Source organism: Mastacembelus armatus, chromosome 7 (genome assembly GCF_900324485.2).
Source record: "Mastacembelus armatus chromosome 7, fMasArm1.2, whole genome shotgun sequence".
NCBI classification, from domain to species: domain Eukaryota; kingdom Metazoa; phylum Chordata; class Actinopteri; order Synbranchiformes; family Mastacembelidae; genus Mastacembelus; species Mastacembelus armatus.
The window spans coordinates 13114822-13131196 of record NC_046639.1 but is presented as its reverse complement, the minus strand read 5'-3'; the positions used below and the strand labels follow the sequence as shown (position 1 = coordinate 13131196).

Here is a 16375-nt window from a genome sequence, read left to right as displayed (position 1 = left end):
AGTTTTTCTTTTTTAATAAATTTGCCAAAATTTCTACATTTCTGTTTTTTTTTTCTGTCAAGATGGGGTGCTGAGTGTACATTAATGAGAAATAAAATGAACTTTTTTGATTTTGGCAAATGGCTGCAATGACACAAAGAGTGAAAAATTTAAAGGGGTCTGAATACTTTCCGTACCCACTGTAAAATATTACACATTTCATATATACGAGCCAAAGAAAAGTAGGTACAAGGAGGTTTAAAGAAAATAACTTGATAGGATTTTAATATTTGCATTAACCCTTTAAAACCTACCATAGAACAGGAGCATATTAATTATTATCAGTTTGTTTGTATGTATGTATTATTATGTATGTATGTATTAATACTTAATATGTATTTAATAAGCCCACACTAACTAAAAAGTGCTAAAAAGTGCAATAAACCACAAACAAAATGAAAATTGTTTTACACAGATTTTTCTAAATACAGACATGTCATAGCTGTATCCCCCAAAATTGTAAATATAAAAAAGTTGTACAAAGTCATTTCACACCACAGAAATTTTATTTTGAGGGTGTCCATAACGTTTTTGAGATACACTCATTTTTTTAAACTGTCATAAGGAATGAAAATAAAATGCACATTGTGTACAATTTGCAAAGAAGACAACATGGGCATCAAAATAAACTATTACAATAGTGCAATAAAATCTCCAAGTGTGCCAGATATCTATGAGCATACACATCTTTGTATAAGACTATGGTCATCCATAAAACGTGCAACAAACAACAAAAACATTTTTTAAAAAATTGTTCAAATGCACATGCTTTAATTGCAGTAAATTATACTGAATGTGGAGTTGATGTTTGTCACTGAAACTATAATGTATATTTATATATTGAAGATTTTTTCCTATTATCCCTTATTTATCCCTTCTGAAACTACTGCTTTCCTCCTTATATTCTATCTGAAAAATGTGTGTGCCAAATTATAACCTACAGAAGTCGTCATTACCAACAGCTTCCCTCATGTCCTACTTACACAGACCACAAAGTTGAACACCAAAATTTCTATTTTTATCTAACGTAAGCATCTCTTGTTTATTGTGCTTTTGAGGGCAGCACGGTAGCATATATACTGTTGCCTCACAGCAAGAAGTGCCCTGGTTTACAACCCATCAGGGACCTTTCGGTGTGGAGTTTGCAGGTTTTCCCCGTGCGTGCGTGGGTTTACCTAGAGTACTCCAGTTTCCTCCCACAGTCCAAAAAACAAAATTGCCCATAGGAGTGAGTGTGTGTGGTTATTTGTCTCCATGTGGCCCTATGATGAACTGGTGACCTGTCCAGGGTGTACCCCTGCCTTTCACCCAAATAGAGCAGGGATAGGCTCCAGCAGAGCCCTGTGACCCTAATTAGGAAAAAGCAGGTATAGATAATGGATGGATGGATGGATGGATTGTGCTTTTGATTATGATACTATGTGGGAACAGATGCATGATTCCACCAAGTAAATTATATGAGAGCTTTGAATGTTAAGATGATCTCAAATAATTGATGAATGTGCAGCAGTGTGATGCTGCTCAATGCAAGGTTATGGATTGTGAGTAATGTCCTGGTATAGGGTCATCATACTCAGGTTCAGAATCACAAGTCTTATGATCTGGCTGGCCAACTCACTATTTATGTGGAGAAGCTGCAGACAAAAAGGACAAACAGAAAAATAAAAAAACCTTTACTGAAGTCTGCTCAGTGTGCACCAGTTGTGACATTTGGTTGCAGTTGAGAATACTTACAGATAAAAAAAAGCGTGATTCATTTCTTAGAAGCAGATGGGAAGGGGTGACATTTAGCCTACACAAACGCAAATACACACTTACAGTACGCGCATGCTCACACACACACACACGCATTTATTTTGCTACTACTGTTTATTCAAGGTTTTCTTCACCATAAAAGGCAAAACTATAAAATTGCATCAGTTATTGTCTTCTGCTTGAGTTTCCAGGCTAAATTAACTGCCGGTGGCATAACACCCCTGAATGTCCAACCACTGCATTGTTGGTAATGTAGGTGCCCAGTTTTGACAGATACGAAAAATGTCTGAACTAAAAATATCAGATCTTTTTTTTTTTCCATTGTCAGTCGAACAAGGTTAGATGTATGCAGTGCTTCTGTAAATGTTTCTTATTTAAAGGCGACATTTTTGGCTGTACATCTGCCTTAGTTTAGTCCACTCTTCAATAACCAATTGACATATCCAGGTCACTGTATTCCATGTCAAAGCTGATGGAGATTAGGAAGCTTTGAAAATCTGCGATATGTTGTTCCACATATAGGTTAATATAGGAAACTTGGCACCTGAGATGTTTGCATGCTTTATTAAGCCAGCCACCTTGTCCAACTCCTCTGGGAATTCCATAATTAGCATCTTGATGCACTGGCAATTAGTGAAATACGGGGGATCAGCAGTGGTTGCTTGGTCAGCAACAGCAAGATCATACTGTTCTCCAGTTCTACAGAGTGCTATGGGGTTGTCGAACTCGTCTTGAGAAAATGAGGCCGAATCTCTCAATCGAATATCAGTGGCTATCTGCCTCAACCAACCGGGGTAAGTGGATAGAGGGGACAGAAAAGAACAAATACCTCATTGTGACCTGAAAATCATCCTTGTTGATTTCAACTTGCAGCTAAGTGGTGATCAAAATGAGTTGTTGAATGATTTAGTTCTGTAACCATAACCATTGTATCAGTAATACTATCTTTCAACATTGTCAGATTCACAAGAAGATGTTGCGTGCACCAGACGGCATTACCTTTAATGAGATCGTCATATATGCATCAGTCAGCAATGGCAGACCTCTATCTGCCATCTACATGCAGTTCTAAAGGGCAGTAGACTTTGGCTTGGATCATTATCTAGTCTGTGTAAACCTTAAGCTTAAACTCAAACGTTAAAGAAAAGTCATAGAGAAGCTTAAAGACCTAGATACAGCAAAAGGGTTTGCACTTGACCTTTGAAACCAGTTTGAGATCCTTGATGATATAACTGATGTCAAAGACAGATGGGTGGCATTGAACACCATAATCGACAGGATGCAGAAGTTGATTGATGAAAGACAAAGAGCGAAACAGTGTAGCGTGACTCTGGAAATGAACGGCCCCTTGTGACTACCTTGTACACAGACCTCGACTGCCGAGTCCAGCAAAAAGACTGCTTCGATTCAATTCAATTCAAGTCAATTTTATTTGTATAGTGCCAAATCACAATACAAATCATCTCAAAGCAGTTTACAAAAACTAAAACTAATAACCCAACAATTCCCTTATGAGCAAGCACTTGGCGACAACTCCCTAGGGTTAGGGTAGGGGAGCTCAGTGCACTGATGGTCCTCGGGCAGTCTAGGCCTATAGCAGCATAACTAAGGGATGGTTCAGGGTTGCCTGAAGCCAGCCCTAACTATATGCTTTGTCAAAGAGAAAGGTTTTAAGTCTAGCCTTAAAAGTACACAGAGTGTCTGCCTCCTGAACCCAGGCTGGGAGCTGGTTCCACAGGAGAGGAGCTTGATAATTAAAGGCTCTGCCTCCCATTCTGCTTTTGGAAACTCTGGGAACCACAAGTAGACCTGCACTCTGAGAGCGAAGTGGTCTATTTGGATAATATGGTACTATGAGGTCTTTAAGGTATGACGGAGCTTGATTATGAAGGGATTTGTATGTGAGAAGAAGGATTTTAAATTCTATTCTGTATTTTACAGGGAGCCAATGAAGAGAAGCCAATATAGGAGAAATATGATCTCTCTTGCTAGTTCCTGTCAGGACTCTGGCTGCAGCATTCTGGATTAACTGGAGGCTTTTTATGGAGATACTGGGACATCCAGATAGTAATGAGTTACGGTAATCTAGCCTTGAGGTAACAAATGCATGGACTAGTTTTTTCATCATTTTGAGACAGGATGTTCCTAATTTTGGCAATGTTGCGCAGGTGAAAGAATGCAGTTCTAGAGAGTTGTTTTATGTGTGAGTTAAAGGACATGTCCTGGTTTTTTACATTAGTGGTGGAGGCCAAGGCTATGCCATCTAGAGTAGCTATAATTTGAGAAAAGTTATTTATGAGATTTTTTGGCCCAAATATAATGACTTCTGTTTTCTCTGAGTTTAAAAGTAAAAAGTTACTGGTCATCCAGGCCTTTATGTCAGTTAGACAGGCTTGAAGTCTGGTTAACTGGTTTGTGTTAACAGGTTTAATAGATAGATACAGCTGAGTGTCATCTGCATAGCAGTGGTAATTAATAGAGTGCTTCCTAATGACATAGCCTAACGGAAGCATGTACAGGGTGAACAGAATCAGTCCTAGCACAGAGCCTTGTGGAACTCCAAAACTAACTTTTGTTCGTGTGGAAGGTTCATAATGGACATGAACAAACCTGAATCTGTCCGATAAATAGGATTGGAACCATTTTAACGCTGTTCCTCTGATACCAGTACATGCTCCAGTCTCTGTAATAAGATGTTGTGGTCAATGGTGTCGAATGCAGCACTAAGGAGGACAAGTCTAGGAGGACAAGTATAGAAACAAGTCCATTATCTGAGGCTAAGAGAAGATCGTTGGTAACTTTTAACAGTGCTGTTTCTGTACTATGATGTGCTCTAAATCCTGATTGAAAATCTTCAAATAGTTCATTCCTGTGTAAGTGGTCTGATAGCTGCTTAACAACAGCTTTTTCTAGGATTTTAGAAATAAATGGCAGGTTGGATATTGGTCTATAATTATCCAAGACTCCTGGAGCAAGACTAGGCTTTTTGAGTAAAGGTTTGATTACTGCAGTCTTAAAGGCCTGTGGTATGTAGCCTGATACTAGAGATAAATTTACCAAGTCTAATAAAGATGAGTTCATTAACCCTCTGGTGTAAATAATCTCAGGTGAACCAGGTAAATATGTGCACCCCCCCCTGAGAAATGACACAAAATATCAAACTTCATCATAGAATTTACTCACTTTTTCGGCGCGTTTGGATGATGACGTGAAGAAGCGCTCCTTACATTCCACACAGAGACAAATAGTTTAGCTTGTCCTCAGAGTAAAAACACTGATTTTAACTCAAATGAGGATCGTTTGGCTCCTCATTGTTTTGTATTGTGCTGCACTAATCCCCTCCCATCTACATTGACTGAAAGGCTCATTATGCGCGTCTTTGTCTGGTCGTTCAGTGCGTCTTTTGTGTTCTCAGGTAAATCACATGACTATTCATCCTCAGACACACCCTCTTGCATATGGCCTTTCTGGACAAAAAGTGTCTTAGAAAATTTAAATCAGTGTATTGTTTACTGTGAATGTGTGAACAAGATGACATTCACATCATCGTGAAGTAAACACTTTAGCCTACAACATGCAGGTCTCCAAAGTCTTGTGAACCAATGTTCTGTTTGTGTTATATGGCCTATTTTCAGTGAGTAAAAAATTTTAGTTTTTCACTAACCATGCATAAACACTTTTTCCTCAAAAACACAATCATGTATAAACTTGCTGCTCACATATTATTGTAGCCAATTTTGTGTTTATTACAGTGTTATTAGACTTTAGACATTAATATGTTTAAAAGACACTGAAAAAAGCACAAATGTCAGGACATGTCAAAATTTGTCCAAGCCCCCAAAACCCCCTCAGACCCCAGAGGGTTAAGGTACGAATATGTAAATTATACCATGGGGCTAGTCTTCTCTGATTCACTAACTTCTTTTTCAGAGGGGCAACAGTATCAAGCGTTTCACGCAGTGAGGTTACAGCGCTGTCAACAACATGATCAATTCGATGAACTCATGCGTTCACAAACCCATTTGAACCAGGATCACCATCCATCCATCTATCCAATATCTATACCCGCTTATTCCTTAATCAGGGTCACAGGGATCTGCTGGAGCCCAACAGGATGATGTATTATTTTCTGTTTGTCCTCAACCAACCTGACCTACCCGCCATGTACAACTTTGCCTTAGAAGAGGTGCACATCACACTAGATGTCAGAGTGGACAATATTTTACTTGAAGAGACAAGAGCCATGTGAAATGTGGAAGCAAATGGTGAACACCGTCTGGACACCTGGTTGGACTGTTGTCGTTGTTATTTGATAGCCTGTTTGTTCTTGGTCAGTAGGTCCCCTTGTTTTTATCCTATAGATCTTCCTTGTCATCATTACGTACTTTATGTAAGTTATGTCCTTAAGTTTAAGCACAACAACTACTTGGTTATATTTAGGCATTAAACATGCTGGGTTGGTGTAGGCATTAAAACATCCTGGTTAGGGTTTGGCAATAGAAATTCTCAGGGTTAGGCAATAAAACATCTCAGGGTTAGGAAATAAAACATCTTGGTTAGGGTTAGCAAATAAAATGTCTTGGTTAGGTTTAGGCATAAAAACGTACAGCATTAGCAACTGAGGGAGTTAATGCTAATGGCCATTGACTCTCATTGCCTCTAGTAGATGTAATAGCCTCCTACTGACCTATACAAATAGGACCGATATATTCTACTATTCAATAGTAGACAACAGTCAAATCGGCTGGTCTGGAGGATAAATGCATTCCCCAAGCGATGCCTCGCAGAGTCTTAAGATCAGGGATCAGGGCAGCAGCCTCCAAGTCACAATTGTGCAATGATGACTAGGCTAGATGGCTAGCCAGGCATGATACTCCCCACGTGGCGATATACTGGTGCTCCGCGGGGGTCAAGGTCACTCCTGCACCACCTGGCGCAGGACATTTATTAATGATCTAAAGCTTGTTGGTGCATCCTGGGACAAAGCTGAAGGGCTGGAAGTGGACCGGAAGCAGTAGAGAGACCTTGTGGCCCAATGTGCCCAACAGTATAAGAGGACCTATCTATCTTAACTAATAGGAACATTCAAATGTAAATCTCGCAAACAATACACTGCCTCTGCATTTCTTCACATCAACCGCTAAGAAAATTTTGTCACTTCGTTTAAACACATGGAAAGATGTGAAACTCAAGCAACACGAATGACAAACATACACTGTACTTTTTAATTACTGTTAAATGTCTCCCTCATGGCACAGCTACATCAAATGGAGGAGAGAGAAACAGACAAAAGACAAGCACAGACGTGTGTGTGTGATGGAGGGAGTCAGGGACAGTGGAAGGCAATGTGAGAGAGAAGCAGAAAAAAGGAAAGATTGACAAAGATAAAGAGCAACATTGGATATCTCAGGTGGGTGGTTCCCTTGGTTATTTAGCTCCAAACACAGACTGAGATGGATCAACATGACTGTAATGATTGTGTCGACTGGATATGTCCGTCAAAAACTGAAAGGCAAAAATGAGAGTAAAAGGGAAGATACATCAATATATTATAGTGTGGAAGTAGACCACAGATATTTAATATTTGTTGTAATTCGATGTGTCAATATATATAAAAGAAAGAATTGTAAAGAGAATTGTTGTTTCTGTTTGGCTCACACACACTTTGGCATGGACCAACGTGATTTTGTTACACATGCAAAAGTAAGAAAGTAAGCTGATGCACACCTGATTGCTTTTAGCTTTTTTTCTGTGAGACTATGTGCAAAGCATGCAAAGCTCATTACATCCTGAATTAACAGTTAATGTTGGAACTGGATGTAAATGATATCCTTCGCTATAGACATAATTTCTAGGATATTGGCTTCAGTGGGGTTGACAGTGATGCAGTGGTTACCGCTATCATGTCACTTGGTGGACATTAGACTTATGGTAATGTGAAGTTTGAATTTGGGTGAACTTTTTTGAAGTTTGCATGTCTGTGTGGGTTTTCTCCAGGTGCTCCGGCTACATTAGTTGAAACACATGCAGGTTATGTTGATTGGTAACTCTTAATTTCTTGTAGGTGTGGTCTTGAGTTTGAGTGCTTGTCTATCTCTATGTCCCAGTGTTGTGCGTAAACTATAAGTGCTAGGGATGGGTGGATTGATCCAAGATCCAAATATCGATAGTATCGATACCAGCCTTGATATTGGTATCAGATTGATACTAAGGTGATGGGGTCGATACGGAGTGAAAACATGAAAGTGTCATGATGGCAGAGAGGAAGAGGAGCTGTGGAGTGTTTTGTGGCATTGCTTCAGTAGATGAATTGTGTAACAAAACTGTACACTAGTGTGGCAACACCACCAATCCTTAGACATTTATGAAATACCACAGAAAGAAAACTTTGAGCTACAAAAGAAACAAAGAGAGGACGTGGGAAATCCCTCCAACACAAATGGATCCAGATCCCAGGCACAGGGCACACTGGCAGGGAGGCGAAGAATACCCAGGTAGCTTACATAAAGTGGTCAAAATAATATTTTCATCATATTGAATGTTCTTCAGCAGTATATTTCTGCCGTCAGAAGAAAAACAATCCTGCCTGTATCTCATTTAAAGGATAAAAGCGTTCTCATATTAACAAGGAAATTCAGTTTATTACAATACTTTGTGGTAGAAATTTTTTTAAGTTTGAGAGTTGCTAATTCTCAGAAAACAACCACAAGTGTGATGAATCATCTCAGGTTTAATCACGGGCCCGGAGAGGACGTCCTTGCAGAAGTCCTCTCCCGTCTGTGTTACAAGACCAGTTTATATACCGTACTTTGGACTAATCCTGAACAGACCCCACATTGTTTGTTCAGGTACTATCTTCAGTCTTCTTACCATCAAAGAAACAAATTGTTGGCAGTCATTTACAACCTTCTACCCTAAAACACTAAACCAATAAACAGACAGAACCACATACCATGAAAGGGTCAAGCAAACATTCAGCCCCCACATTGGTTTAAGTTGGTGACCATTTGCTCTGTTGTAAAATCCTCACAACTTAAAAAAAAAAAACAAAAGCTTCTTATTTGCCAAAAGGATTTAATTAAAATCCATCCTGGAGCTTAATATGCGCATCATAAAATAATCATTTAGTGGTCATGTAAACCTACTCAGATTATAATGATGATATTGATTCAATTCAATTCAATTCAGTTTTATTTGTATAGTGCCAAATCACAATACAAATTATCTCAAGGCACTTTACAAAAACTAAAAACCCAACAAATCCCTTATGAGCAAGCACTTGGCGACAGTGGAGAGGAAAAACTCCCTTTAACAGAAGAAAAAAACCTCCAGCAGAACCGGGCTCATTTCAGTCAGTGGCCATCTGCATCGACCGGTTGGGGTGAGTGGATAGAAGAAGAAGAACAGCAACAATAAACAACAAATAGACACTGCAGGTTGGTGGGGCCAGTAACGGCACATCAGCGATATACAGCTCCAGGACACCTGCAGAAGGTACAGAGAGAGAGAGGGAGAGAGCACAAACTTGGGGAGAGAGGGAGCACAAGGTTAGTGACATTCAATGGTGGAATATACATCTGAGGGGGGAGGAGAGGAAGACAGTGGAAGGGAAGGGAGTGTTAGGGTTAGGGTAGGGGAGCTCAGTGCACCGATGGTCCTCGGGCAGTCTAGGCATAACTAAGGGATGGTTCAGGGTTACCTGAAGCCAGCCCTATCTATACGCTTTGTCAAAGAGGAAGGTTTTAAGTCTAGCCTTAAAAGTACACAGAGTGTCTGCCTCCTGAACCTAGACTGGGAGCTGGTTCCACAAGAGAGGAGCTTGATAGCTAAAGGCTCTGCCTCCCATTCTGCTTTTGGAAACTCTGGAACCACAAGTGGACCTGCACTCTGAGAGCGAAGTGGTCTATTGGGATAATATGGTACTATGAGGTCTTTAAGGTATGAAGGAGCTTGATCATGAAGAGATTTGTATGTCAGAAGAAGGATTTTAAATTCTGTTCTGTATTTTACAGGGAGCCAATGAAGAGAAGCCAATATAGGAGAAATATGATCTCTCTTGCTAGTTCCTGTCAGGACTCTGGCTGCAGCATTCTGGATTAACTGGAGGCTTTTTATGGAGATACTGGGACATCCAGATAGTAATGAGTTACAATAATCTAGCCTTGAGGTAACAAATGCATGGACTAGTTTTTCAGCATCATTTTGAGACAAGATGTTCCTAATTTTGGCAATGTTGCGCAGGTGAAAGAAGGCAGTTCTAAAGAGTTGTTTTATGTGTGAGTTAAAGGACATGTCCTGGTCAAAAATAACTCCAAGGTTTTTCACAGTAGTGCTGGAGGCCAGGGCTATGCCTATTGATGATGCATTCACTGAATAAATCATAACACAAAACTGATCTCCCCTACATAAGGTACATAAGCCTGTTTCATAAGTAAACAGTATCGGTATCAGTATTGGTATTAGTCCTATATGTACGTGGTATCAGACTGATACCATTTTTGCAGTATAACACATCGCTAATAAGTTTTTAACACTAATTAAACACACTTGAATCACTTTGCAACTGAAATACTTGAATGCTATTAATATGCAGGGTGGTGAATGTGAGTGTGAATGGATGGAAGGATGGCCTGGATGATGGATTGATGGCCTGGGTCGGAACACCAGCACACAACTCCAGAAATCTACACAACTACCATGATGAAAATACACTCTTGATGTGCCTAATTGAGAATGCTGGAGTATTGTGGACTTTGTAGAGACTTTACCAGTGCAGTGATGTGAACAGATTACTTCAGGGACAAGAAGAACTGGACAACTAATAACAGCAACCAATAAATCTTGAGGTATTTGTGTTTATTGTGTTTGACAGATTTAAACATTAAACATTTATTTCTTTCACCAAGGGATTCTAGATTCTTTATAAAGCATTGTCAGCAGTTCTTTTGTATTTTGAATCCATTTCTCCCTCCACTTTGTATTTTTGGAAATCATAGGACTATGTTTTCTGAGCCACCCTCAGAAGAAAGATAAAGTTCTGTTTTGGAGCAACCATCAATTATAACTTTAATGCCAGAAGCAGAAACAGCAGATAGCAACTGTGCAATCTTCCTTGTAAACAAAAATCATAAAAAATAAAAAGCACAGGGGGAATGACATTCAGTGGCATTAATTGTGGTGTGCCAGGAAACTCTTTCCTCACTTTTTTTTCTTTTCTTTTTCTTTTTCCAGAGATTAGCACTTTTCCTGTCAGTGCAGAGGGCTGCAAACACGCTAAGCCTGCAGCGCTGTCAGAATGGTAGAGAAAAAGAATTCTAACTTTTGACAGCAGAGCACTGCAATGCAGGCATGCTTTCAGCACAAGCAACATCAGGAGCGGCAAGCAGGGATTCCTGTGAGCATCTGGTTAGTGCTACAGGCTCTGAAAACTATGGTGTACCACAGGGAGAGAGAAATGCTGAATTCAGCATAGTGCAGTCTGTGAGAGAGAAGAGAGGAGGGCAGACCAAAGCTGTTCACATGCAGCAAGGAAAAAGTGCTGCCTGGAGGGGGTTTTGTAAGGGGAAAGGGCTTTTGTTTCCATAACAACAGACTGATCCACATTTTACATCTGTAAAAACATGAGCTCTCAGCATCGGTTCTGAGATCTCAAAATCCATTGTTCTGTAGAGCAAAAATACATTGTCAAACCTAAGCTGTCTTATAAATGGGCCAGGCCTGGGAATCCTGGCTTCAAGGCTCAAGAAGTGCCAGGTGAATCTCCCAGCTCTCAAATTCATCTATATTGAGCTGACAATAACACAGCAACGTGTGTCCAATTTCAGAGGGTCTCCTTCATTTTCTGCATGTCGGATCACAACTGAAGATGGAACATTCCCTGTTTAATAAGTAACATCAGAGATTAGCAACAGTGTATATTTATAGACATCTTTTATACACATATTTTGTTCATCAAATGAAAAATATTGGTAACAATTTTCATAACTCAACTAATACTTTTGTCATATATGACTTTAAACAAAAAATAAGTGTATTGGATTTTGATTGAAAGAAACAAGGCATTCAAAGAAGTCACCCTCAACACCTGTCATCATATAGCCTCCATTATTTTAAATTAGCCAAGTAAGTTACAAAGTAAGTAAGTTACAAAGTAAGAGTGTGGAAGTCTGGGTGGTGGATCAAGGGCTAGTATCAATTTTCAAACACCTTAACTTGCACACCTTGCCACAGTTTTTACCATAGTTATCATAGGCACAATATTTTCCTAAATGTATTCCTACCAGATGCTATGGGCAAATGCTGTAGAAAGCAAAAATTTTAAAATTGTCAACTACATGTATTTATGTATTCACTTATTCTGCTACTTTCACTTTACGCAAAGCTATAACTTTTTGGGTATTTCGTCTTTAACCCAGTACTGACTTCTTGAAGTTGTTTTTGTATTTTCCACATTGGCTGAGCATTCCTGACTTTTTGATTTAGCTTAGGTCTAATGTTTAAATAATAGTTTGCCTCTCAAGAACAGCTCTGGGGGAGTGTTGTGACAGGTTTCTGGTGGTTTTACAATTAAAAATGAGACTTGCATGACTTTTTTGTATACCATCTTTGCAGCTTAAAAAAGATGACATGTTAATGTGATTTCAGCATTGTTCTGTGATCTTGGCTTTAGTGGGTGCAATGACAGAATACACTTGCGGGAATGATGGAGGTCAAAAAAGGACATATTTTACATATTTTCCAAGATGGTTGTTACTGGGTCAAGTAGATGTGTATATAAGCTATGAAGTAACATATTAATATGCAACATCAAGCTTTAAACCATTAATGAGGACTGTCTCCTACTAATTTTCGGAATAATTTAATCATTCATTCAGTGTTTCCCAGACTTGGACTCAATTGAACCAATTTCAGAATTTGCATCGATTTAGGACATGACATAAACTGACAAAATTTGACCACAAAAATCAGTAAGAATGGACTCAAATCAACATTAGAGATAATTGTGGATTTTCACTCCAGTCTTTTCCTGGTAACTCTTGCTTTTACAGTCCCCTAATTACTAAGAATGTACTTGGTAAATAAAGGGAAAGTTACAGTATGTGATGGGTAACTACCATCTGTAACAAATAGGTAAATACAGTGTAACTACAGATGAAATACAAAGAAAAACCTCCATTGCCACCCATTAAGTGCCTTTCAGTTGTAAGGGGATTTTGTTGGTAATAACTCAGATATATTTATACTAAGTAAAACAACTATTTACTAGGTAAGTGAGCTGAAACTGGACTGTAAAAGGAAGAACTATTTGTAATAGTGCATTTCTTAAAATAGGCACGATGTTGCTAGACATTCATGGTTTTTTATGTGAAATGTGTTCTTAGGATATGAACACAATCTTTAACAGTTTCAAGCTTATTCAGGGTATCCGCGGGGTCTTAAAAAGTATTAAAAGTTGATAAATCAATTTTGGGAAAATTAAGGGCCTTAAAAAGTATTAAAAGGTCTTAATCGCAATTTTATGAGGTATTAAATTTTATTGGTATCAAAATGTTGTCCACAAAGAATGCAAAATATAAGTTAATGTGGTAATTTTTCTCTCCGCAATATAAAACAATATTCACGGCACTCGGACTGACAGCTCGACATGGGCCGTGTACACGTGACCTTACGTACTATTTTGCTAAAAATGCACGTTACGTGACGTCCTCCTACCCGCGAAACACGCTCAGTATAAGAAGAAGAAAAAGAAGACATGCGAGATGGGGAAATGTAAGTTTGCAGACTCCTGGTTGGAAACGGAAGAATTTAAAGCTTGTTCCTCAGAACAACCGGGAGGGTTACTGTACCTACTGTAAGAAAAAGATTAGCGTAGCCTCGATGGGCATCAACGCTATCAAGTCACACATGAACAGCGCTAGACACGAGGCTGCTGCTGGACGAAGGGAGCAGCAGCAGTTGTCTATTGCAAGTTTCTGTGCTTCGCCCGCGATACCTATCACTACAGCGGAGCTAGCCAAAACAACCAACATCACGACAGTGGCCTCTGCTCCGTCATCTGCCGACATCAGGGCGGCACTGAGTGGCACACCAACGCTGTGCGCCGAGGTTATCTGGTGTCTCAACACTGCAGTTAATCACCACTCTTTGAACGCAAACGAAGGCATCTCTGTTATTTTCAAGTCAATGTTTCCAGATTCTGACATTGCGAAGACATTCACCTGTGGCAAGGACAAAACTGGATACATTCTCAGATTCGGGCTCGCACCCTCCTTTAAGCAGCAGCTCGTTGACAATGTCAACAAAGCCGGCTCGTTCGTCTTAATGTTTGACGAGTCTCTCAATAAGTCAACAAAGAAGAAGCAGCTCGATGTCCACGTTCGTTTTTGGCAGGATGACTGTGTCCAATATTTGGGCTCACAATTCCTTGGACACGGAACAGCTGAGGACTTGTTGCATAACATCAAAGTAAGTCTATTAGAATTTCTGTTTGTGGTCAGGGGTTAAAGTGAACTTTGGGAGGTGGAGGAACCCTACATTGACTCTGCATATAGTGTATCAATTAACCCTTATGAAATAAATTTCCAATTGACAATGTAATATTCCATCTTTCTATTTCAAGTTAATATGAAAGTTTAAGGGACCTTGTGTGGCTAGGAGTCCTGAGTAGGAGTCCGATCTGTATGTCATGACATGTCATTTCTTTTTGTAGTCATACAACCACAAATAATAGCCAAGATTTATTTTCATAAAATAACTGAAGATTGAGAACTGTAGAAAACTGTTCCCATTTACTGGTTTCACTGCATTCATGTCATCACTGACTGCACACTGGCTACTTTAACCCATGTGTGATGGAGGTGTTGGTTTTAAAATGTAACTTAATTTCCATTTTTATGTATAAAAAAGTGCTATATAAATATATTTTACTTTGTTTTGAATGCCTGTATACTTCAAGAATAAATATCCAAAGCATATTGCCATTAATAATCTTATTGCCATGCCCATTTACAGGAATGTGTTGCAAAACTGAATATAAGGCATCTTGTCTCCATCAGTATGGATGGACCAAATGTCAATTTGAAGTTAGGAGACCTTCTCCAGAAGGAGCATGCAGAGCTGTATGGAGCTCAACTGATCAATGTTGGAAGCTGTGGGCTTCACACCCTCCACAATGCAGTGAAAGTAGGATTTACAATGTGGCAGCTGGACAAGCTACTTCGGGCACTCCATTTTCTCTTCCACAATGTTCCTGCTAGGAGGGAGGACTTTACTGCATTGACTGGGTCAACCTGCTTTCCACTACCATTCTGTGGCCACAGATTGGTTGAAAATCTCCCTGTGGCAGAGAGGGCAGTGCAAGTTTGGCCAATGATTGCAAAGGTATTACGCTAGTTCACTTTTAGTTTATTTACCTACTTATGAAGTTTTGATAGCATAATAAAGTACATATGATAATATAGTTGTAATCTAATAATGTACAGGTTTTTCTCTGCATGTGTTTTGATTGCCTCACTTGCAGTTCTGTTCATGATTTGTTTTTGCAGTATGTAGATGCTGTCAAGCAAATGAATCTCGCAAACCCAGGCACTGCGTCCTATGACACCATTGAGATGGCACAAGCTGATCCCCTTGTCATTGCCAAACTCCAATTCTTCCTGTCGATATCCAGGACCCTCAACCCATTTCTGACCAAATACCAGACTGATGAGCCAGTCTTGCCCTTCTTGGCCAAAGATCTGAGTGAGCTGATAAAGGTACTAATTACAGTAAGGCAGTAAGGTCGGTTGAATATTAAAAATTTATATTAATACTTCGGCCAGTGATTGTTTGCAATATCCTTATTAGAGTTTACTGAGGCGGTTTGTGAGGAGGGAGCTTCTGCAGGACCTCACGCCCTTTCAGTTGACCAAAGTCGATGTGACTGCTGAGGCGAACTGGGTCTCTTTGACAAATGTTGATATAGGCCTGGGTGCTGAATCTGTCATAAGAGTAAAATAAATATTTTTTTTTTGTAGGATTTTATGTATCCATTTAGTGTAAATATTAATAGTCTGACATTCCTTTTTATATAATTTACAGTATATGTATTATGTTATATTTATCAGGCACTTCAGACCAAGCCAGCAAGTAGGATAGGGGAGCGTTCTGTGCTTGTATTTAGGAGAGAGTGTGTTCAGGGCCTGGTCACTATGGTTAAGAAACTGCAGGAGAAAAGCCCATTGAAGTTTCCAGTGGTCAGGGCCATAGCATGTTTGGACCCCAGAAACATGCACAGGGATCCAGATTGGTGTCTCAGAAAGATGAAGACTACAGTCCAGAAATTACTGCAGGATGGTCAGTTAAAAGGAGGCGTCTCAGCTGGTAGGAAAATTATAGGAGAAGATAAGGAGAGTCAAAAGTGATCACTGTCCTCTAATATTGGCCTTTCATCCGCTTAATTGATTTATGTACATTTAATTTCATTTGTTGAAATTTTTCAAGACAATACTGTGCATTCTTCTGTTAGTGCCAAAGAAACTAAGCTTTCAAATAGTTTCAAATTAAATAATTGTAATGAATATTAATGAACAAAATAATAGTA

The 16375-nt window shown here is 39.3% G+C and overlaps 1 protein-coding gene across 2 annotated transcripts in view; it reads left to right on the top strand.

Moving 5' to 3' along the window:
* The window catches only part of LOC113145914 (nociceptin receptor-like), a 72583-nt gene that overhangs the window by 15224 nt on the left and 40984 nt on the right, over positions 1-16375 (top strand). The window contains exon 3 of one of the 2 annotated variants that reach the window (XM_026333064.2): positions 10388-10588. The exons of the other annotated variant lie outside the window; for it this stretch is intronic. Within the exon in view, the coding sequence (XP_026188849.1) occupies positions 10388-10553 (166 nt within the window). The 3' untranslated portion in view covers positions 10554-10588. Of the gene's footprint in view, positions 1-10387; positions 10589-16375 lie in introns of those variants that run through there. 2 annotated transcript variants of the gene reach the window in all.